Source organism: Antrostomus carolinensis, unplaced genomic scaffold, assembly GCF_000700745.2.
Source record: "Antrostomus carolinensis isolate BGI_N321 unplaced genomic scaffold, ASM70074v2 scaffold1939, whole genome shotgun sequence".
Lineage (NCBI taxonomy): Eukaryota > Metazoa > Chordata > Aves > Caprimulgiformes > Caprimulgidae > Antrostomus > Antrostomus carolinensis.
The window spans coordinates 50331-75719 of NW_010337651.1; the positions used below are offsets into that span (position 1 = coordinate 50331).

Genomic DNA, 25389 nt, shown 5'->3' on the forward strand with positions numbered 1-25389 from the left:
TTTTTAGGGCCAAAGTTCATTACGGATGTAATCAGTATGCCTGAGGCTGGTAAAAATACTGTAGTACAGGCAATGCTAAGAGTGGCAAGATCAGAAAACACAAAAATGAACAAATGATGGAAAATTCTAATATCTTTCTGCCCATTTCACAAAATGTTGGAAATCCACCAGAATTTTTCCCTTGTATTGAAGAAAACAGATTTAAAAGTTTTTTCCCCCCTTCAGAATCAAAAGCATTTTAGTAGATTTGTAAGGCTACCACGGATCTTCTAGATCTCCAGCACCCTACAGGGAAAGAAGAAGAGAAATATTACTGCTCACCCACATAAATCAAAACATTTTGTTGCACTTTGGATTTAAGTGGCATAATTAAGTAGAATACTAGTGTAAAGACAGATGATATGTTCCTTTTTTTTTTTTTCATACCTGCCCACTTCCACACACAAAACGTTCTGTTCCTCAACTTCATGAGGGAATTTACTTTTATAAAACATGAACCCAATAAAGCTATTATAGCATGAAGACTTAAAAACAAGTATTATCTAAAATGTACTAAAACATAGCTAACAATATTTTTTTTTTTTTAAATCTATAAAATACTAAGAAACTCAACTCTTCAGGTATTCCTGATCCACAAGAAATTCCCACAGGTTCTTTTTCTTTAAGGCAGTGAAATCTGTACCTATTTTGAACAATGATATTTTTGTGCAAGTGTTGTATTATGAACTGACCACTGACACAAGAATTCCAGATTTAACTTACTAGCAGATTAGCTACCACCACTGTAAATTCCCAGTACTATCACTCATCTACGCAAATGCACATACATACATGTGTTGACCACCAAAAGCCATGGAGAAGATTTGGTAGAAGGTAAACTTAAGCAGAATAGCCAGCTTATTCATTTTATATGGCTGATGTTTAACTAGAACCTGAGAAATGTTGCCCAAATAGAGGAATATGATGAATATGCCAAACCCAAAATTACTCAAATACTTGTAGAATCTAATGAACATAATGAGTTAATATTTGAAACTATGAAAAGTTTCAAGTCATGTCAGAATGATAACATTTCGAAGTTTATTACTTGCTTAAAGGAGTCAATATGCATACAGATATTATTCCACACCATATTCTTTATTTTCTCTTAAACACAAATTCTTAGAACTTGACACTAGGTACTAAGTCTAAGTACATTTTCATTTCTGGATATATGTTATGCTATATCCGGGAATAATACAGTCATCTAGAAAACAGGTAGTTATGATGAACAGTGGGTACAATTTAAATTGGAAAAAATCAAACATTTCATGAAGAGTGACAACCTAAAATATAACAGCTTTTGTAATTTAGTTATAATATAAACTATAAACAATTCAAATACAAACATGCAGTATGTGATGCTAGGGAAAAAAAAAGACTGAAGAATTTGTATAATTAAATTAATTTGCACAAAAGATACAATTAAAATGTGACTAACTTTACAAATAGCGAACATATACCATCAAAGTATTATTTAAGAATGTACTTAAAAGAAATTTATTTGTGCATTAATATGTTAGATTCCTACTGTTGGTGTCACAGGATTTTAAAAAAAATCTCAAATAGGAAGTTAACTGCTTGCTCCAAAACATAAGATGCAAATACTATAATGTACCATGGTAGTGGAACTTCTAAGGAAAAGAAAGCTTTGTATAAACAATCTGTACAAATAACTAAAAGTAAAAACAGATTTCGAAGATAGATGTGACAAATGTTCAGATATAAACAAAGGAAAATTTGCCAAGTGAAGCGAAGTGTTAAATCCGCTACGTAAAACATTACGTCTGTTTATCACTCAGCTCACTCATCCCTGAATCTTCGTCTGAGCTCTGTACTTCAGCAAGGCGATTCCCAGATTCTGTGTGGGTGTCTGGCAGGGGGTCACTGGGTCCATCTGAAGTAGACGCTCCAGCAGATTCAGCAGCGCGCTCTTCTCCCTGCACCTTAGCTAGCCTGTAACTAGTCAGCATCTCTTCCAGGAGGTGGCGGTAGTTCCCCCTATGATTAATTCTCATTTGCCTGAGCGCTTCCACCAATTTTCCCTGTGTTCCACTTTCCTCAGCTTCGCCAGGGTCCTTTTTTTAAGATTCAAGACCCCAAAAAAATCAGTAGTTAAACTAGGATATTTTCCAACGACATTAAAAACAAACAAAACAAACCCCTGACAATTTAACATTAACTTTGCTCTATTTGAATCTAAAACATCTTATTAGTGACACGCACCTTAGAATAATATCATCCATGTTTGTTTTATACAACATAATAATTTAAGAAACAATACCTATTACAACAGTATTTTCAATCATTTTGATTTATTTTGAGCTAGATCGTGTCAACATGGTACCTCCTTCCAAATAATTCCATGTTGGTTCAAATTGTCTTTCAATGATTAGAGCTGGTATTCCCCACAACTGTGGTCAGTTGTCAGTGAAAAATTACAAAAATTTAAGCTTCTTTAGCCATCAGGTCAATATTTTTAATTGTGAATTTCTGCACAGCCAATAGCAACGCAGTTCTGTGAAAACCTTACTAAAAAGTATAGATAACTACTGCTAGCAGTTTAGTTGAAGTATCACATCAAAATACATATTCGAAGTGTTTTATAAAACAATCCCTCTACATTAAAGACTGGTCTTTGTGTGCATGATGCTGCCGTGAAAGAAACACGCAGCTACCTATCAGCACCAGGCAGGGTGGTGTTTGAACAGTGCAAGATGTCATTTTTGGCAGATCTGTGTATTGGCCAGAAAAATTAACTGGTAGAGCAGCTATTTAAAGTAAAATCTAACAGCCTACAGCACAAAACCCAAGTAACAAGCACAGATTAAGGAATGGAGGTCTCCTCTCCAAACCACCTATTTAACTACAAGCTTTCAGTTGAAAAAGAGCTGGGTGGGGTTTTTTGGGTATTTTTTGCAATAGACTCGCACATCTCTTACACTGCTCTGTGTAAATACTACATATTTAATTTTTAAGTGCTAAAGTAGTAAAGTTGCTTTAAGCGAATAGTATATTTTAAATGATTAATATCTAGCAAGTTATCAAGCTAGACAAATGGAACTGTATCTCTGGAAGCTGTCTGGATGCTGACCTCATTTTATTGTCATCTAGTCCGAAAGCTTAATAAACTACAAGTACTGCAGTTACTCATTTACAAGCTTAATAGCAGCATCAGGACAACATCCTCGGTTCAGTAGGATTTTGGATGCAGTAATGTTCCTGGAATAGAAGCCTCAAGACTGATTAGCACAGTCTATATTAAAAAAGGGACAATTTTACCACAAAAATGAATGTTATTACATATAATGCTATCTCTCTAAGCTTAATTTGTTGCATAGAGAGATGCTTCCACTGTGGTTTGCAGATCTTGGTTTGAGATGCTTTGACTCCCAAGTACTAGTATTTTCATATTCAGATAGCTCTTCACGAGCTCAGTGAAGAGAAGCAAGTTAAAGGAGGTAGTTTCAGTGTATGAAGTGGGACTGCTTTAATGTCTCATGAACACAAAGTCAGTGAAAACTCAGGGCATCAAGATGAGGCTACAGACATTTCCTAGTTCTTAAGTTTTGACAAAAAACCACCCCCAAACTATTTATGTATCTATCTAGCTAATATTAAACAAGGCAGCATAACTGCAGAATTCCAGTTTTTTTAAAAGTACAGAGAAAAATCATTCCATAGTTTATCCAGACCATCAGTTTTGCTCCGAGTTTGATATTAGTAAACATACTCCCTGAATCTCCACATTTCACAATATTCAGATCTTTAAAAATTCTTTGGCAAACTGAAGTGAATACTTTTGCTCCCATGCAACACTGAAGAGGAAAAGCAATAAGCAATAAAATAGCAGCCCTGAGACTCCTAACCAACTTGCATGCTAGTAGGCATCAAAGTAGCAGCACTGTTAGTCTTTGATACTCAAACTCACATCCTGCTTTGCTTTGCACCCTGTTTGATGCTGGGCTACTTTGTGCTTCCCTCATCTCCCTCAGTGCAAGTAGACAAGCAGCTTCACAGACAACAGTAGGACAGAAACTGCCTCTTTTATATACTATACACTATATATTTACACCGTAACACTGATTTCTCTCTAATGATGTGTGGCTAGAACAGGCCCCTGCAAACTATGATTACTGTGCAAGTTATTATTTGTCTTCCTTCATGTTCTAATTCAACTTAGTGCTCCTGACCACAAAAACAAGAATACATTTTTGCTAGCTATATTTAACATGAGCACTGACAATTTTTATGCAAGTTCTGCTCTGTTAAATTTTGTATATAAAAGGGCTACTACATATTAGAGACAAGATTTTCAAAGCTTAAGGGTGCAAGAATTTTGTCCAGTTACATTTTTTAAATTACCTGTAGCAGCCCTTAATGACATACAATTTGAGTTTGCAGCAGAGAGAAACATGATTGGTTTCAAACAAGATACTCAAACACAGGTTTAAACAAATGCCACTGTAATTATTAACACAGCCACTGAAATTTTAACATCATTCCTTGTGTTTAAGGATACATACACTCCTAAGTAGTCTAATTTGATAGTAGCCTCCTAGTCTTAGGATCACATTAAAAAAAATTGTTGAAGAAATAGAGCCATTAGAGAAGGAGTAATACTTTTAAACATGTTAACTAGGATGACTCGGTGGTATTGTAACATTACAGTTGTAACAGTTACTTAGCTAAGAAGTTCTTTTAAATTCCCTTTAAAGATCTGAAAGCAGCAAGCCCCAATACGTAACAGATTTCTATGATTTCCCTTGCAAGGGCACAAGCCACCACGTTGATAGCAGAGTCCCTCTGCTGCAACACTGGCGAAGTTGCTCCTTGTGAGCCCAATGCAGGGCTCTCTCCAGCCCTGGATTTATGAAATACTTGTACTCTGCTGAGATGTCTAAACCAAAAAAAGCTTATGATTGCTATACCCTGAAGACAGGCTAGTGATCTCTGAATACTGCTGTAGTAAGGATTCTCTCACTCCACATGACATCTCCTTATTTAGGCTATATGTTAAAGATTCTCAGAAAATGCACATGTGAAGAATTGAAAGAAGCTACTCTACAATCACTAGCTTGTGTAACAGAAAAAAATTCTAAGCACGATACTAATTGAAATCTTAACAGTACTGAGTAAAAGCAAAGCTTATCTAGACAAAGATACCACCTTCATTTTGATTAATATATTTTCTAAAAACTTATTTGCAAAGCTATTATGATCCAGTTCACAGTAATGCAGGGTAACTAGTTTAAACTGTTTAACACTAAAAAGTGTAGTCTGTAGAAGGAAGTCACATTCTCAATTGCAAAAGTTAATTTGCTTTGTCTGGGTTGTTGGTTTTGTGGGGTCCATTTTATTGTGGTTTTTTTTTTTTTTTAAACTTTTACTCAAATGCATTAGTATTTTAGAAATTAATTACATTATTATTTTGTCAAGGTAGGTCATCATTGGGATGTACTGCATGTTTTCTTCCTACCTTTGCTTCCCATTTAAATGTGACAGTGTGTAGACACGAAGAGTCTGATGCTGAGTAAGCAAAAAGCTTCCTTCCCTTTTACCCACCTGTGCACTAAAGTATTCTGTTCAAAAGACTAAAATCTTAGTATATAAAAGACATATATACCTGGAACTGAGCAAGACTAGCAAGGAAGTCATGTTTTCATCACCTCAGAGACAAGGACCACTAAATTAATTCAACTCAGGGACAGTAAGATAAAAATTCCTACTTGCTGGGAAAGTGCAAAGAGGAATTGCATCCTTCACCTATTGGCACGTTCTCTTCTCAAACTGCTCTGGGTCAGAATCACTCAGGATGAAAAGAAGAAAAGGTAATGACTGGAAAATGACATCTTACCACAAGATCAAACTAAAATTTAATCCAGTGTATTTAAAACACGTAATTATTGATATTTGCACTAAATACCAACATAAGGTAAAGCGTACAAACTAGACTGGAATGTACTGCTCACACTTCATATTAAAGCTGCCAAATTAAAAGGACTCAAAACAACTATCCAGGGATTCTAATGGCAATAAAGGTCAAAACTATTAATGGTAATAAGGGGTAAAGCTATATTCTTTTATGAGTAACTTACATATTTAGTTCAGTTACCTTATTTTATTAAATTATAACGGATGATGTATAAAAATTTCCTGGAAGTAGTCAATACACAAAAGGATGCTGTACTACATATTAGGACTTTCAGCAAGCTTGCATAGCTGTTGAAAACCCAATAGGGACTTAGAAAAGATGCATAATAAAAGCAAATATGGCATATGCTATTTCTAGGAAGTTACCACTAAACAAAGTTGGGTGGGTTTGTTTTTTTATTAAAGAAAAAAAAAAAACAAACCAAACCCAACCAACTTATAAAACCTGTGCCACAATCTTCAAATAAACGACTTTCACTAACAGTTTTACCCTAAAAGCGGGAATGAAATTATGGCTAAATCTGAAAAGTACTAGCAGGTTGATAGAGGTGCAGAGTTTCCTGAAGGACTACAGCAGTTGAAAAAGGAAAATTTTGTCTAGCTTGTTTTGAGGTACTGTTGGCACAATTTATTGAAAGTTAAATGAAAAATGTATACTCTATCATTTTTTAACTAAAATGAGGAACAAATTCTAAACAATAAAGAAGTTAGGTATTTCTCTCTATTTGTGCTCTAACAGAATAGTAATCCCTTCCACCTACACAAGCTTTCTACCTTGGAGAATAAACCAAATATAGGCAGCCAAGAAAAGAAAAGATGACAGTGAGAAAAACACAATAATAATCGTGGTGAGACTGCATATTCACAATCTCAGGGAACACAACTGATCATTTCAAAGTATTTAAAATAGAAGTTGACATCTTCCTAACACCACTCACTGTAATGACTACCTGACTGAGGATCTTGTACTCATCTCAGAAGAGAAAAAATATGTCAAAGGATTTACTAGATGAACAGTAACTTCACTAATTAGTTCACAAACTGTACCAGAAATGACAATGTGTGAACAAGCAGTGGTGTTTATCAGTTCTTCAGTTTTACAAGGATTTTTTTTAAAACAAATTTAACTGCAACTGCTATGAATATCAGTTATTACTCTTTATACTAAAATTAAGAAGAACATAATAATCAGGTTTAAAGTTACAGTAAACCATATTTCAACACAGTATTTAAAATCCAGCTTTTAGGAACTGGGCAGAAGAATATAAGCCATTTTACAAATCAGAACTGCAGTAAACCAAAATCACTTTACACTTTCCTTAGACCATTGCACATGGGGTATTTAGTGTACACTCTAAAAAAGTAGTCAATATTAGTCTCATTATCTTTTATATTCAGTGTACCAAGGTCTTCCACGCTTCAGAATAGGAAGTGTGTTTGTCTTCTAATAGATTTCTGGCCAGTAGACATAATAGCTAGTTATGTAATGAAAATGCTGACCATAATTTTTGACAATAATAAAGTATAATTTAGAAAAACTCTGCATTGTTGCCTCACAAGGTTTAACAGAAAAAGCAGTAGTCAAATGTTTAAAAAGTCTTTCAGAATTGGGTGGCAGTTTGCTGTCTTTTTGAGGATTAAGTTTTATATCAGATCCAACCAAAACAAGGTCAAAATAAACTGTATGCTACAATACATCTTTTGTATTTACAATACTTTATTGGCAGTGATGTGCACCTTTGCTTAATGTATGCCACTACTTTGATGTTCTTATTAACAAAGAAGTGTAGCAATTAAAATGGAAACTTACCCCCTCATTCTCTCTGTGTGGATTCAGCCTGCTATACACAGCTTCAATAATATTACGCCTGAAAAGAGAAGTTTTAAAAAAAATAAGCACAAAGTATTTCAAAACAATGAGAACTTTAAAAGTTTGAGCACAGTAATAATTTCAAGGTGTTTAAGATGTTTTGCCTTTAGCCTTCCTCTTAAAAAGATTAAGCCCACTTTCAGTATCTTGACTTACTTTCAATATGGTATTTGGGGATTTAGCAGTAAGTCAGGATTTGTAAAGACTAAGCGAAGCAAAACATTTTCTTACCCTCTCCATGGTTGACACCTTTAGAAGTTCCAGGTACATCGTCAGATTTTGCTAAGGGTAACATTTAATTCTCTATTTTGCTTATTATAATAAAATTTTTCACATTAGTTGGTTTTCTTGACTTATTTCTAGATGTGGAACATTAAGACAGTTGGGGTTTTTTTTCCCATTTTTATTACTTATAAACAGGTTACTACTTGACTATGAACTTTCAAAGTGTGGTGCCCAGAGCATACAACCCCCGAGGTGTGTTGTCTAGTGTCTGCTCACACTGTAGATATTAAAACCCAAATACTTTTCGCTAGATTTTTTTCCTGGCAATGCCATATAAGGCCACACCTCCACAGGCAGGCAAAATAAGCACAACAGGTCACAAAAAAATAAAACCCAAAGTATAAACAAACTTCTGAGAGGAAAAAGGTTATGTCCCTGCATCTTCATATCATAGTAAGAACTAGGAAAAGTTCAGACAAATATAATAAATATTATCAAAGTTATTGACAGCTTCCATAAAACAAGAACTGCTACATGAAGTCTCAAACCTAGAAGTGGCCAAGATCTATAAAAATTAAGTCTTATAGAATATGGATAAGCACCGACTACTGTCGAATCTTCCAAACAAAGAGCACAAGGGCATCAGATAAAGATAGCAATAAATGTCTCAAAAATACAGTGATGGCTCTTGATGTAACAGAACTTTTTCTGTTGCAGAATACTGATGATGCTAAAAGTTTGATGAGGCTCCTTCTGAACATATTAAATTAATGGAAGAGAAATTCTAAGTCACTAGGTATATAAACTACCTCAAGATCAGGAAGTACCTCAGCTGTAAGAAGCTGAAAACCAAAACAGTAATATGGGAAGTATTTTACATATTTCCCTGATTTTATATTCTTCCCTAGGCATCTACTGTCAGCTATCCTGAGGACAGGATACAGAGCTAGAACAATCCTTAGTCTGACCTGGTATGATGAGTTCTTATGTTCATATCATGGAAGCAAAAGTACATTCAAAACAGAAGAGTTTGGGTTTTGAATGGAATGTTGCAAATATGCAGTATTCTGAGACAAAGAAATAAATCAGGTAATCTCAGTATCTAGTGTTCAGCATTAGAATATATTTTTCTAGTCATGATCCAGCATTTAAAACAGTATCTACTAAAATATGTAGAACTCTGGGAGATGAGTTGTAGACCAGTGAATGCAAGGGACTGCATCAAATCTCAGGATGACCACTGATCTACAACACTGAAAAGATATTCTGCTATCATGTGTTCAGAGGCAACATATGTCGATGATGAAATCAGTGATTTTCTAGACATACCACACCAAGACAAGCAGAAGGCACAACAGATACACATAATAACTCAAAGCCTCAAGATGCTGGTGTGTATGCAATTTGTGCTTGTTCAAACACAAAGGTTTTGGGCTGTGTCTGAATGAGCTCCCAGAAAGAAGTTCAGAATTAAATTGGTAGTGGCAATTTCAAAAATTATGGCCCATGTGAAGAGTCCACCGAAGAATACAACTTCTCCAAGGGCACATCAGTTAAAGCCAATGCTGTAAGAATTCTGGAAGGGTTGCATGGCTGAGCTAGCACGGGATCCATCAGCATGGACTGAAGATTTTCCTAGAGGAGAAACCGAGTCTTTATGCAGATGATACTAGAAAGGGTTCTCTTCATTTAGTTCCACATTTAGTGAAAGTGGAATGGCACAATTTTAACCAAATGCCTGTGCCACGCAGAGCAACGGCACCTCACGCCAATGTAACAGAAAACACCCGGACAGTCCAAGCAAGGCTGTTACAGAAGCAGCAGACAACCACTGCAGAAAGTTTACATCAGACTTAAAACTCAAGCCTTTGGGAATTTTCCTATCTTTGCAATTCACTTTTCCTTCTTAGAACAGCATATTTCTTCGTACTTTCCTTTGAAGGGAAAATTCAGAAGCAGGATGTTGAGTGGAAGTGCTAATGCCCAAGTGACAGGGTGGCTCAGAACCTTTGTTTTCTTCACCAAAAAGTGACCATTCTTTTGGCAGTATTTCAAGTTACAGGGACATATGAGTCAAGCCAGAAGTCAGTCTTTGATGAGTAAGATTTTAAAGGGTTAAACACCACCATCAAGTGACCACAGTAGAGCTGACACTTTTAGATCTCCTGTTTCAAAGAATGAGCCAGTATGGGCTTCTATACAAGTGAGATGCTTGAAGAACTGTACAATGCCAGTAGAAGTGGAGCTACTTCTGAGGTTCCTGAGGTTTCCCAACATACATTAGTCAAGGTAACATCTGCATTGTGTTTCTCCAGCTCAGGTATATTAAAAACTAGGAGCAACTACGGTGCTAAAAGCAAGGATGTCAGACACAGACAAGCTTCTTCTGCAACCTATTGGAGCTAGGTCTTGGACTTCAAACAGAAAGACAAGGTATGAATTCTTCATTTCCTGATAACATTACAGGATAAGGACACCAAACAAAGAATATTCTCTTGTTAGGACAAAAGTTTTAAGTTACATGGTATATGGTTTTAGGTTGCATAGTCGTATTTTTTCAAAGCTTCCATTCAGGAGCTGAATCCTGCAAGTAAAGTTAACTAAATAATCACTGCCTTAAGTTTGAAGGCCACAAAAACGTTACTCAACACTGTATGATATTCTCTTAAAAGAAGCTGCAGGTACACCTCCTGAAGTCAGTTTTCTGTAAAGCAGGACTTTAAAAGTCAAAATAGAGAGAAAGGCATCAAAAGGCACCTAACCTGGGTCACAACAAATTAAAAAATAATTTCTGTGCAAAGGTTCCAAAATATTGAAACAATAAATGATGCAGTTACTAATTTGCAAAACAACGAAACACACCAACTCATTCAGCAGCTGGGAAGGCACTAAGAACAGGCACACCACAGCTTCTCTGAATGCCTGGAATGCTCACAAGTGGAGAAAAAGGCCCAGAATGTACAAGTACTTTTAAGGCTAGAAAAAAGTCATGGCAAATAGAGCTCATTAGTAAGTACAGGCAGTGAAAACAGACGTATACACAAATGCTCAGAGGACAGGACTTCACATTTTGAAAAATACAAAGACTGTAGAAGCCACGTGACCCATGCCAGGGAGCAACAATAGGTCTCCCTGTTTGGGGAATTCTAGATTAACAATCCTAATTCTGTTGACCAAAATCCTTAAATTATAGGTTGTTAGAACATCACCATTAGACTCTGCAGAAAACCAATGTAATTTCTGAATGTTCATTACAATTAAGTTTTAAAATGCATAACCTAGTTTAATATTCTTGCTTATCTAACATTCAGTTTAGAAAGAAACAATTTTCTTATGAGCATGTTTACTGAGCAAACAATCATTGACCCAAACTTATAATGTACACTAGTGGTGGAGGGAACACGACATCAGGAAAACTGAGCTGGTATTTTGATATTTTGGTTACATTATTAATAGTTCTTAACAAATATAAAGCAGTAAAAAGCCAAGAATAAGTATCCTTTACTTTTTAAAATGGCCATATAGAAATAGTAAACTAAACTAGTATGTTATGTGCCAGAAAATGATCAATCTGTTTCCTTTTACCATTCCAGAATAGGAACAATGACACAAACGTTTACACAGTGCAGAAGGTAAACTAGCTTAAAATAGAAAAAAAACCCACCCTTTTTTCTTTAATTTGAGTATAGCCATTGCAATAAGAAAGCTTTAAAACATTTAAATAAAAGTATTTGTTTCAGTGAACTAAACAGTTCAAGAAATTCTGGTACTGTACTCACTTGCCGGCTAAACCACCTCCTGGTGGTAAATTAGGGATATTCTCCGCAGTTAAAATACGAATAACATGAGCAAGATCAGGCATTCCTTCTTCACCCGATTTTTCCATAATTTCTAATTAAAAAAAGAAGAAGCCCTTAGATTACTGAATTAATACCACCCATTCCTTAAGACACTAAAATATAATATACTATCATTTTTTAACAGAGACATTATGAAAAAGTTACATGTAAACAGGAAAACTTTCTTCACATTTTAGGTAAATAGTGTTTGCATGGTGGAACAGAGCTCTTCAAATCCATGGCCTGCCTATACAGTATGCTTTTAGTCATTCTCTCTCTTGGAGAAACTTGGAAGTAAACTGTGAATTGGATGAAATATCCTGGAGACAGCAGCCTATTCTCTTCCAGAAAGCTAGGAGGCTGTTTCAGTTACTTTTCTGTTGCATTGCAACACATACTCAGAAGTTACATGCCATAAAGCCAATGCTTCCCAGGAATTCAGTCAAACTTCATTGTGAGTAACACCTTGTATTCTCAAAGTCCTGAATCTCCAGTGCATAAACACCGAGACCATCATGCAATAAAGAGGAATATACAATGGCCTATTATCACTCAAGTGGCCAAAACAGAATATGGAACTGACAACAAGTAATTCATAATTCCATTTTCAAAGCAGAAGCATCACACACAAGATGAACATGTAATAGCTGCATGTACATTCACACAAGCACGTGTGAGGTTCCAGTTATCAGCTTCCAGTCATTCAACTACTACCACATCAGAAAAAAGTTCATTAAGTTATCTACAAATTGTAGTTGTATGCATGTGTCACATTAAGAAAGATTTTTTTTTTCCTGAAAGTCAGCTAAATTAAAGAATGGAGTGCCATTTCCTGTAGACATTGTTCTAGGTAAAAATTCTTTGTTTGAGCCAGAAAACAAAATAATTAAGAATGAATCCTCTCAAATATCATCCTAAAAACCATCTTCAGTCAGTCTGTATCTTGGCTACTATCTAAAGATAAACAAGTAAGTTAAATTTCTTACAATCAATTGTTTATATTCAGGATGCCTGATTTGGAGCCTGCAACTAAAGCCGGAAGCAGCTGCAGTTTCTGAAGTTACTAGAAAAGCACATCATCTACCTTCTTTAAACACTGCATCCCAAGTTTCCTGGTGTTTAAACCTCTCCTGATGTCTATCACCTATCTAGAAAGCAAGTGATATGCTTCCCTCTGGATCAGTAAGAACAATAAAGTGCTTGCAAGGTACTTGCTTACTCTGTATCAGGGAGATCTGTAGGAAAGCCCCCTAAAAGCAATTCTACTTTTAGAATAGTTTTAATATCCTGTAACAAATAAGGATACGAACAAATATGCTTCTAAGCCCCAATTTTAAGTCAGCACCATACAATCTCTTCAAAGAATAAGCTGGGTATACCACTACTAGAAGTGATTAAACATTCTTGCATGAAGCTTTCTGTATATTATCCTGCACTCATCCATTAAGAATGAATCATGGCTAGCAAAGGAAATGACAGCTGAATATGTATGTATACCTGAATGGTAGGACTTTGATCACTGCCATACACATTCACACAAATCAGCCACGGGTTCTGTTTTTGTGCAGTTATACCCAGTCAGTAGATTATACACCACTATAATACAATTTTGCTCAGTCACATCTGATAGGAAATGCATGTGTCTTATGCATATACTGCTTTTTATACCAAGAGCACATCTGGTTCTACACATAGTAAAAGCAGACAAATAGCAAAAAATAAGAAGAAAGGGTACAGAAGTAAGAAATTTTAAATACTACTGCAAGCACAAGATTTTTACATCTTCTTAAAAATGAATTATAGCAATCACAATTAAGAACTGCTGCATATTTCTTGGCACTGGAAGCTTGTACTTTATTACTGTGCAACCACTTTTCAGGGATTGCTGAATCGAACCATGAACACCTTCACTACATTTCTAGAAGGTGCTAAATCAGGAATTCTGGTGGAACAGATCATCTCCTTTTTCTCTTCCTGATATTAGGGTGAATAATTTCATCCAGAACATTTCACTTCTCTCAAAAAAAAACCAAACCAACCTCAACTTACTAATAGAAAATCCGAGAATAAAGCAAATGACCACACATGACCTTTTTTCATTACACATCAGTTAGCAGACACACACTATGGATTTTTCTGACAAAGGCTACTAGAGAAAAAAAACAAATGTTTTCAGAAACAGATTTATAGGCATTTACGAGGTTTTTACCTTGTAAATGCCTATAAAAATTGTAAAGATTTGCACAAGGTTTTCACCTTGTAAATCTCTACAATTTTCATCTCTAAAATGTTAAGCATAACCTTACAATTAATTTTTTTCCTGAATGTGCAGAACACAATTGCAGAAACTGACACCTGCATTGCTAATGTAATTCAGACACTTTGAAGAATCATTTCCTGATATTATCACATATGCAAATCCATGAAACTCTACTATCAAGTCCACTATTTTAGTCCTAAAATACTTTTCACCAAAAGCCTAACATTTAACTCAGAGATAGGCGTTTTGAAAATTCAGACAAAATTTTATTTCAAATTTATATAATGCAAGTCCCCAACCAGACAGCATTTCAAGTTTTCTGTGTTCCAGCATCTCCTCTGATCTCCAGCTATTAGATTATGACAAAACAGTTTTATATACAGTATATATTCCACATATGTAAAATGCACTATCCAACTTACTGTACTAACTGAGTATTCAATTACTATTTAAGTCTGCATAGAACATGTGCCCCTATTTATGACTTGGGGTTGTCTGATTGTTTAAAATCTGCATGTCTGATAAACCCTTTAAAATAAACCGAAACATATCAGAGAACTGAACTGACTTCTGTGCCTAGTTTTCTCTTCCTGTGATCAAACTTCAGATCTCTAAAAAAAACCCCCAAGAAAAACAGAGAACAAGAGTAGCATTTGAGAGCACCTGCAAGAAAAGACTGACCTAGCATAACTCAACTACTGCCCAACACATCTGCATCACTCTGGAAATTAACCAATTAAGTGACTCAAAACAGAAGCACAGCTGTGCTCACCATCATAAATGACTCAATCACAAGCTGTCGACTCTAACTCTAATACTTGTAAGTATTTCAGCATGCTCTTGAATGGGCAGCTTTGGAATACAGTTATACATGTTCTGTCAACCTCAAGACCCAAACTAGCAGAAGAGCTTTGGTATGCAGTTGCTCCACTAGAAATCTCTGTAAACTAATCACTTGCTGAGTTTGTTTTTTTAATAATTGTTCAAATAAAAAAACTCTGTTTTGGTATTAAAACAGTAACTGTGTTGTTTTAATAATTCAGGAAACATGGAACTACTAACTGAATGCATTGTACAAATACACAGGATCTCAGCATTCTACTTAGCAATGTACAAAGACAGACTACAAATGTCATATAAAAGTACTAAACTGCTTTTGAACACAGGCTTTTTTAAATTAAAAACCAAACAAAAGCATGCTTCAAACACCACCTTTCTCTCCAAGTCAAAACTTAAAATGCCCGAGCATAGCAGTGAAAAAACCCATTGTCTAAAAGGTTTGATGCATTAGGCCAGTCAGCTTGAAATTTAAGGTCCACAAGAGAACAGAAAAATATTCCATATTGAAGAGTGTACAATCATTAAGAACAAATGCCATTGATCAAACTTAAATATCTTCAGGAAGTCCCAGAGGATTTTATACTAAGTGCTAATGTTGCCCTGATTTAAATTAGTCACTTGCTGGAACAGGAGAGTATCTAAGAGCACTCGTAGCTTGTATTTTTGACAACTTCTCCATCTTTGCAGCTTAGTAGTTCCAAGACAAGCTGATTTTTTTTCAGAATGTATTTACTACAGGTATAAACAAAATTGTTATTTGCTATCAACCAAATGCACATAACTTGTGAGCTGTTAATTCTTTAACAGAGAAAGAAACATTGTTGCACAAAATAATTAAACATGAACGAAGTCCATTATTTGCCTTTTGAAAGAAACAGTCACTATCTGGTCTGGTATTTTAAACATTAGTAAAATCTACTACAGGTGCTCCCTATAGACAATCCCTTGCTGTAACTGAACATAGATTCTTGCTTGGACTTCGCTGCCTGGTTTACCATGCTCAGAGCCTCAAAACACATCAGAACTACAAATAAATTATAACAAATACACTTCCCTGAAGAAGACTATTCAAAGCTGTAAACTATATTTAGAATATATCTAAAGGAATACAACTATGTCTTTTGATAATAACTAGAAGAGATTACCAAATCCATATTATCAACACCACAACTTATCTACCAGGCCTTAAGTTTTTAGAATTAAAGGCAGTTTAAACCTTTCAGGCACAGCTCTCTTATGCACTGTTTTGCAGACTACACTAAGGATAAACACAAAACTGATTATGGCAGTTGTTCTTTCCTGATCAAAAAGATGTTCCCACCTTCCAAAACTTTTCCTTACTACTCCAACACTTGAGATCATACTCCCCCACCCCCCCCTTTTTTTTAAAAAAAAAGTTAAAAGTATTTCTGCTTAAACCTTCAAATTGGACTACTTTTCTTAAAAGAACCCAACATTTTTCCAAACAATTCTCTCCATGCTGTTTAGTGGTTTGAAACATTTTGTTCACGCTTCTCTATCATTTCTGAACTCGTAACACTTAAGGCACAAATGCAAGGTAAAAATTGCAGTCCAGCAACTTTTTTTTTAATTAAAGAGACTGTATCAAAATGACAATTTAATAGGATTTATTATGAACACAAAAATTTGTTAGAAAATAGGTAAATATTTCAAGTTCTTCTGAACTGTTTCCTTTATTTTCTCCACTTCTTGATAAAATTTCCTCAAATATGCTAACTCTCATTCCTTGCTAAATACTTGACATTTAAAGGCCTTGCACTCTGTCCAATTAGCAGACCACAGAATGACACAGGAAACTCATGCAGGGGAAAAAAAAAATAAAAAAATCAAGAGGAGCTGAAACAACAGAAGTCCAAGCTTTGAAGCAACTAATTTCTCTGGAGCACTTAAGCTTAATCTTTTGAGTTGCAGAGCCATTTCAAGTGTATTAGTTCAGACTATAAACTCTTCACTGGTTTTGTGCAGAGTACTTGTTAAAAATGACAATATAGCTAAAATACATTTCTGCTAAGAAGTTATTTCGATACATTGAAGTGGCAACTCAATTATGTTACAACCCTCCATTGTTACTAGCAAATAGTGCTTCCTATGTCATTCTCAGTTAATCCAGTCACTCTGATCAGAAGTTATCTGACAGCTTTTCTATTAATCTTTTTAACATTCACTTATGAGAGCAATAAAAATACACTGTAGTTCCATACATTTTTCACCTATTTGCCAATTGAGAGAGGAGCCACCAAGAAGCTGGGAATACTAACCAGTAACCACTGTGTGCACACCTGATTGCTGTCAGTGAAGGTAACTGCTCCTGGCCCTCTCCCAGAGCCTATTAACAGCTCACGTACTCTACACAGACATAGGAAGATAATAGGTTCTAGTCTTAACTAGTGTCATCTAGGAAGCCTGGGATATAAGCCAAGTTCTGAGACACATGCCTAGAGTTAGCATTTGAAGTGACCATTAGCTCTCTCTAATCTCAACAGAAACTACAAACATGCAAGCCATCTCAATTTAGATCCCATTTAAACAAGAGTGGAAGATACAACGCACAATGCCAGCACGTTCAGAGATAACTTCTATGGTGCGTCGTGGCCTGAAGGCTTTCTTATAGATATATATTTAAAAATTAAGGTTGTTACATCAACTATCCAGATTACTGGGACACTAATGCAAAAAAAAAAAAAAAAAAAAAAAATCTAGTTCACCTCCTTTGCCTAAGTAAGAGTGCAATAAAAAAGGTATCTCAAAACAAACATGAGTGATTTTCACAGCTGTTTCACACAAATGAAAAATTAAATAAAATATCTACAGTGTCATTTCTAGCATTAAAATAAGTTTGAGAATTTTTGATACTGAAGTGGCAAAACTAACAGTTGCCCAGAGCAACCAGGCTACAGTGGCAGCATGTAAATTTCCATCTCACAGTTGCACTTTACACTGAATTAGCATTAAGAAAAGTTATGAATGGTTAACTCTGGGATTTGTGCTGTTGTACACTCTCAGAGACTCCTCATCTCCTCAGATCTACAGATTACTTCTCATTTATACCCAATGCTACTTATTGGTACACGAACAACTTCCTAATAAGAGTGCATCCAGTCAGTTCTTTCAGTATTCATAACAGCATGTTAAAAAGCCAGAGGGTGTCTCAGATCTAAGCCAAAACAAACAAGAAAAATAGAAGTGGCATCTCTCTCCTGTGTGGTAGTGCTGTATTAGTAATTACCAGCAATAGTCACAGGAAGGGAAATTAAGTATTTCACCTCTACAGATCATATACACCATGCTTGGGCCTGGAAAGTTTCCAGATCTGTGTTGAGAAAATTTGGTCAGTCACATCTTCTTTCATAAAAAAATGCTCAAGCTCAGGCAGTCAGTGGCCAGAGCCGTGGTTAATGTCACTGGACCTTGTTACAGTCTCAAGACGGAGGTTTCATGCTGGTTCTGATCTGCAAAGTCCCAAACATCTTGGCACCCAAATCTAAAATTATTTTCATGGAACTCTGCTGAACAGTCTCACAGACTGGCAATATCACATTTTTCAATGTGAACACAGAAGAGTACTGTCAGGACAGCAATACTATAATACAAAGCTAAACCACTGGTCTTGGCCCCTGAAACAAATACATCTAAGAAGGCTACACAACTCTTTATTCATCTGCAAAGGGACCACCTCTTCATGCAGTACAGTTAACCTGGATTTAGTGATCAGAATATTCTAGTCCAGGCCTGAAACAGGACACGAAAGGGGACAAGTTATCTCAGCCAGCTTTTTCTTCAGTAAACCCTTTCCTTCCTTGAATACTGTTGCTATAACTGGTAGCTCCAACAAATGGGTTAATAAGCTGTATCACCATAAGTGGGTGCCAGTGCTCCCATACTCTTCTGATAAAATTACAGAAGCTTAAAGAATCATAACAGCAATGCTTTCAAAACCTCTGTTGACTGTTTCTCTCCATTGATGCTACTTCATAGTATTATCCTAGGAACATTTGTAACAGCATGACAAACTGTTCCAGTAACTCAGTTATTTTCATGCCTGGGTTGTGTGCCAACATAAGAACAGTATTATAAAAAAGGGAAACTTTCAATATCAGCCCTGAACTTCAGTCAAGTCCACCAAAACTGAGCTGCACCTGAATCACTAGAATAGAGAAGACTGAAGAGATCAGGAGGCCACTACATACAGCTGACATCAGACCTTAGAACAGCCTTAACCAGTGATAAGAGATTTTAAATTAGGAGCAACAGTTTGAAAGCCTGTTTCAAATGCCAGTTATGCCAACAACAAGAATGCAGCAGAAAAGCAATAAATACACGAGGGCAAGTCTTTCATTCTTAGTCAAGCTAACTTTCACTGTTTCTGCTTAAGGAAAGAAGATGAATTCAGCCTTTTGGATAAGTAAAGAGAACTACAAAATCAGTGACTAAATGAAACTGGTTAGGAATTAAGTTTAGTCCTCCATGAAAGTTCTCGATGATTACATGTTTTTTTTATCCACACATACACAGACACTTGGGTAAGCATTCAGAATCCAAAGAGGTGATTTAAGACTCTTGTATTCATAGGTATTTTGATAATTTATAATCTCTTAATTTTTCAGAAAAGTGCATTTAAAAATTGTCTATGCAAAAAACTCACAGCTGTGTTAAACAGAGCAGTTAAAAAAGCTTGGATACTAGATGAGTAAGCTGTCCCTTCATGAAAACCTGACAGAACTTTTTGTTTTTGTCAAAAACTTTCACAAAAAATGGGAGCAAGTATCCCTTTTGATGGCATGTTATAAGCAAGACATTAATGATATCACAATTTACTCAGCCGATATAACACTCTGCAAGGTCAGTGGCTGCATTTTGACCTGTAAAGATAGAAGTGAAAACCTAAAGCTCCCATTAGAAAACGCTTGTGGAATACCAGGATAAACTAACAAAATGGCTTAAAACATCGTTCCTGACACACAAAAATCCAGAGCTGTAACCAGGCCTGAAGTTGACACAATGTATACTGGCATCACGGTTTTCAGGGTTTTTGTTTTCATCCTCAAGAGGTTATGATAGCTTTTCTAATGAACAAAACTTGATTTCTTACCTTCAACCCGTGATTCCAAGTACTTATCCAACTCCGCATCTTTTTTCACTGCCTCCTCTGAGACCTTAGGAGCATTTGAAAAACAAACTAGTACAATACTCATGTTATCACGACTCCCCTACAAAGAAAAAAAGAAGAGTTAGGATCTTTAGTCTTATTTTTCATTTTTCTCTTCTAGTCACATTATTACTTGTTCCAAATACAGTACTAAATATACACCTGGGAAAAAAAGATAGCTTACAATAAAACTGTATTTTGATTAATAAAAACCTTTAATTTTCCCAACTAATCTACTTGCTTGAATTTTACTTATTTTTATTGAACATTCTTAGTCTTAAAGTTTAAAATATTTAATAGCCTTATTTACATGTCAACCACTTTAAAATAACATCAAGAAAACACGTCAGAAATTAGTCATCTAATGTCACCTTAAGCCAAGTTAAAAAACAACTCATGTTGCAAAATGAAATGAGGAACATTTATCCTAGACTACTAGAATAGCTAGCTCCAGCCACTAATTTGAGCTTGAGAGCATTCGAGTAAGACATTACATTAACTACAGATATGTTTATCGGAATGGACCTCTGTCATACACGGCAACTTGAAGAAAATAAGTACAAAATAGAAATTCATTTAGTATGGCCAAGCTGACCTTACAGACTTCACATGCCCAGCAACATCAGCCAATGGCTTTTTCAGATACTGACTTTAATGTCAGTTTGTCACTAGGAAGCTTTGATACCACTTTCCTGCTCATATTTAATTTTCAAAATTATAACCCACCACCAAATTGAAAACCACAGTGTCTAAGTCTCTTACAAGGAGAGCCAGTAGAATCATAATTTAAAGTCCTAGTTTGAAATCTTAAATTTCTATTAAAAAAATTTCAGTGCCATTAGTCACTGCATATTGTTTCTGTATATAGCTAACCTACCAAGTAGTTCCTCTCATCTATCACAACTCCTCCTGAAGATATTAAGCAGAAACCTGACATTAGAATAAATTCCTTCAGAAGTACTCCAGAGTTATTCTACATTCCCTTTCGTATCAAGCATAGTGGGCCAGTTATCTCTTAGAGCAATTAATACCACGTGGTACAATTCACATCCTGAAGACAGAGGATAATTCTAATATTGTTACAAACTGCAGAGATCCAGGACTTTGTAAAATAAACACGAGGTCAGGGCTCAGTTTTACTGAAAGGATACTGGAGTGACCATCCTTTAACAAGGCTGGTCAAGTGCCTGGTCAGAAAGGCCATGGCATTTAAAACAATCATATAGTGTATGTTGTATGTTGGAATACAATCCTATTTCTGAAAAAAATTTACTTACCCTTTAGTGTTAGAATTCTGAATTTTAGTATTTTCCACAAAACTGCATGTTTAGCCTGTGGCCTAACAAAGGAACTCTATTTGCACCAGTAGGAGATGCACTTTTCAGGGAATGCTGGAAATACTATTCCTATGAAACATTTGTAGACTGACTTGTAGTTGTTCTGAACAAACTCTAAATTTGAGGAACGCAAGCAAGCTCAGATGCAAAAGTAGTGCTTCTCCATCTAAGCTACAACAATGAGCTGAAGACACCACTTCAGATAACAGACAAACCATACCTTGAAGAGGAGATGGTGCAAACACTGGTTTTAAGCAAAGCACAGAAACACTTCCCAGCTCGACTGAACAACAACAAAATTTAAAAAAACCAAACAAAACTTGCACAGATTAATTTTTAAAATTTTGTATTTGGAACAAAGTTTAGGGCTGGAACTATATACAAGTGTTATTTGAGAAAATAAACCTTTATTTTTGCAATTGGTATTACCTCTCCAGGCACAAAGGATAAGGCTGTATATTCTTCAGTAAGGATATACAGTCAAACAGGTACTGACATTTGAGGGAAGGAAGAGAGAAAAGGGGAAGAGTAGGCCAGGAACTGCTGTTAACACTGTACCCATCTAAACAGAAGATAATTTTAGAACAGCTGCTTGGAGAAAACAGTTACATACCTTATGTAAACAAGTGTCCACTACCCAATTGCACACTTTTTCCAGGTCATCTGAAACTTCAAGTCTAGACTTAACAAATTCACAGAGCTCTTCATTGCTCATTACATCCCAGATTCCATCACAAGCCAAGATGATAAACTCATCTTCTTCTGCCCTTAAAATTTCACAAACCTCAGGCTCTGGAGAAACAAGTTGTTCTGTAGGGCCTTTACCGTCAACACATTTGTAGTCATAGTCCCCCAGTGCTCGAGAAACTGCCAATGAGCCATTAACACGCTGAATCATTACACTGCCTCCTGCGTTCTGGATTCGCTCTTTCTCCCTTGGGTTGCAAGGTTTGTGATCCTGTGTTGAAAAACAGACTTGTCCATTCCTATAGAGAACAGCACGTGAATCACCACAATTGATAAAGTATACATGCTCAGGTGAAATCATAACTCCCAGTGCAGTTGAGCCACTTCTGTCCATCCCATTTCTGAGGTCTGAGAAATTGCGCATATACTCATCAATTTTCAAAAAGCCAGTTCTGATCCCACTCTTGACATTTTCCACTGAAGGTTCAAGAGCAGATCCAGGTTTTTCTGTCGCCCTAAAGTCTTCATTGTTAGTGATGTGTTCTAATAAGTGCGTGGAGCAATAATTTGCAACACGAGATCCCGCGTGACCATCATAGACAGCAAAAAAGGACCAGTCCTCTAAGCCATGGGGAATACCTACAACAGCTGTGTGAGCATCTTCCATTTCCACTCTCCATCCCTGCATACTGCTGAGGCCATAACGCAAGCCATTCCCTGCACCATGAGCATTATGTTTTTCAGTTTTTGGTTTATCCAAAAATGCACCCATGTTTATGCAATATTGAATCTGGAAAACAAGAAGAAAAGTCTTATTTATAAAACCACCACTTCATACAAGCTTTGTTCTCCCTTTCCTGTGTTTCTTCTTTATAAAACAAGTGATAAAGCATGCACATGTGCAGAACAATAACTATAACGGGGAAAAAAATAATTAATAAATGCAATTAATGAAGTGTGAACTTACAAACCCAGGCCTGCATTTTTGGTAGGTTTTTTGGTGGGGTGTTGTGTCTTTTAAAGAGCTACTTCATCAAAATTAAAGGCTCTGCATATGAAGGCAGAGTAGTTCACATACCTTTGCAGCCCTGCCAATTTTGTCATTCTCTGCAGAAACTAATTCATGCTGGAAAAATAACAACCATATGACTCCTATTCTCTTTCCAGTTTTATTGTGGCATGAAGAAAAACTAATACTTCATAAATAGTAAGAACTGACTGGTCTCACTAGCTTTACATGTACTATGCTACTTCTGTATTCTTGTAAAGCATGGCAAAAGTGACAACAGGAGAACGAAGGCCAAAGGAACAAGGAGGCAAATCCCACTTTGATCCAAGAAAACGTCTCACAGGATTCTCTTAATAAATTTTATTTAATCCTTTGTAAAACAGCTTTTCCATTTTTACCACACCTAAAAGACATTCATGTCTTTATATGTGATTTTAAGTTCAAAGATGCATTGATCTTGATTTTAAAATGTATCTAGTTACAAAAGATATGAGCTAAGGGAAAAAAAATAATCCACAGAAAGTTAGAAGTTCTTCAATATGTGGAGACCTACTTCAATATATATGAGAAAGAAGAATCTCCAGAGAGCAAGTTTGCAGGTAAAATATGAGTAATCTATGTTGAAGCTTTAGAGGACTTCTGACTTCTTCTCCTGTACTAGTCTACCTTGCGCTTTATGAAGTCAGCAGAGAATACATTCTTTAATCCACAGATCCCATAGTACTTTTCTGAGACTTCAGAAACTCGGACACCACAACCTCTAATCATGCTAAAAAATGACTGCCCCATGAAAAACTTAATTACTGGATGTGAAAATTACAGCAACCTTCATCCAAAAAGAATTTGAGAGAATTCTGCCATGAATGATCCTGAGCAGTCAGTCACTACGTCTCAATGACACACTCTTACCCACCAAGCCTGCAGAGTCATTATAATCTAGTTCCGGTTCAGGAGTTTGTTACCAGCTCAGAAAAAGAGGTTAAGAAATCCCTACATCTGCCATTCTCCTCATCTAAACACATTTTCAGCACACACATTTTACTCTGACAGGAGAGATAAATAGTTTAGTACAATGCAATGAAGAAAAGATTACAAATAGATTCTGCACCCCACCTCCCTTTTTAAGGTAAACTTTAGGGTAAACCTTCCTCCGGATAATCCAAACTTCACGCTACCTCTCTGCTACAGTGACCTCTATGAAGTGACAACGATCTCCAACATTCCACAGACCCCAACAGTTTGCTCACCAGTTATGCCTCTTTTGAAATGTATTTCCCACTCTTACTTTAATACAAATTTAGACAAACTTCCCCAAATACTGCAGCAAGTCTATCTGGTTTACTTTTTAGTCTAGTTTTACTGTCTGTCTTAATTCAGGCCCTTTAAAGGCCTTTAATTCAGGTGCGTTATCCAAAAGGAGCAATGCGATTCTGTAAGAAACTGAATATCGTGTAACTTGACGTACTTTTTCTTTAAATAAAAAAGTAGAGAGAAAGCATCTGGTTAAGTCAAATCACCTGAGAAATGCCAGAATTTAAATAGCTCTTACGTTCAAGTACTATGCTATGTTCTAATTACAAGTCTTCAAATTATCTGTTCTGACATGGAGTAAAACACTAATGAAACTCCAGGTTTAGAAAGATTTGCTAGAGAAGACGATTTCTTAAATAGTCAGCTAGAAATGGGGGTTTTGCATGGACTGTATAAATGCTAACATTACCCCTTTTAGTTTGACTATGAAATATTACTCTGATGTTCGATCATTTCTCATTTATTATTAGGAAACTTTACACCTGTGTAACAGTTAAGTTTTCTCTATGTACCAATCTTCTGCTATCAAGAAGTCTGATGTTGTAACACGTCTTGTACTTAGTAAATTGTCTTAAGTAGCCATAAAAAAAACAAAAAAAAAAACCCAAAAAAACCCCAAAAAACTGTGTGACAGCAAAGGAAGTATCCCGAGTCTTTTATGCTCTCCACATCGGGCATTCCATGTACAAGGTGCACATCCTCAGCTGCAGAATCTAAAGTAAAGCCAAATTAAGAAAACATGCTCAAAAGTTGTTGCCAATTTGACTTTACTTTGTATAAACAAAATCCTCAAATTGGATTTTATAAAGCAAAACCAGAAGTACCAATTTCACAGATAACAGCACATCTAATACAAAAAAGTGACAGAATT

General features: G+C 35.8%; 1 protein-coding gene across 1 annotated transcript in view; it reads right to left on the reverse strand.

The window, feature by feature from the left end:
• Positions 1-1574: 1574 nt before the first annotated feature.
• Positions 1575-25389, reverse strand: part of PPM1B (protein phosphatase, Mg2+/Mn2+ dependent 1B) — a 30577-nt gene continuing 6762 nt past the window's right edge. The window contains exons 2-6 of the mRNA XM_010175233.1: positions 22125-22988; positions 20118-20235; positions 11848-11959; positions 7784-7841; positions 1575-2117 (exon numbers count right to left, since the gene is read on the reverse strand). Of these exons, the coding sequence (XP_010173535.1) occupies positions 1821-2117; positions 7784-7841; positions 11848-11959; positions 20118-20235; positions 22125-22970 (1431 nt within the window). The 5' untranslated portion in view covers positions 22971-22988 and the 3' untranslated portion in view covers positions 1575-1820. The remainder of the gene's footprint in view (positions 2118-7783; positions 7842-11847; positions 11960-20117; positions 20236-22124; positions 22989-25389) is intronic.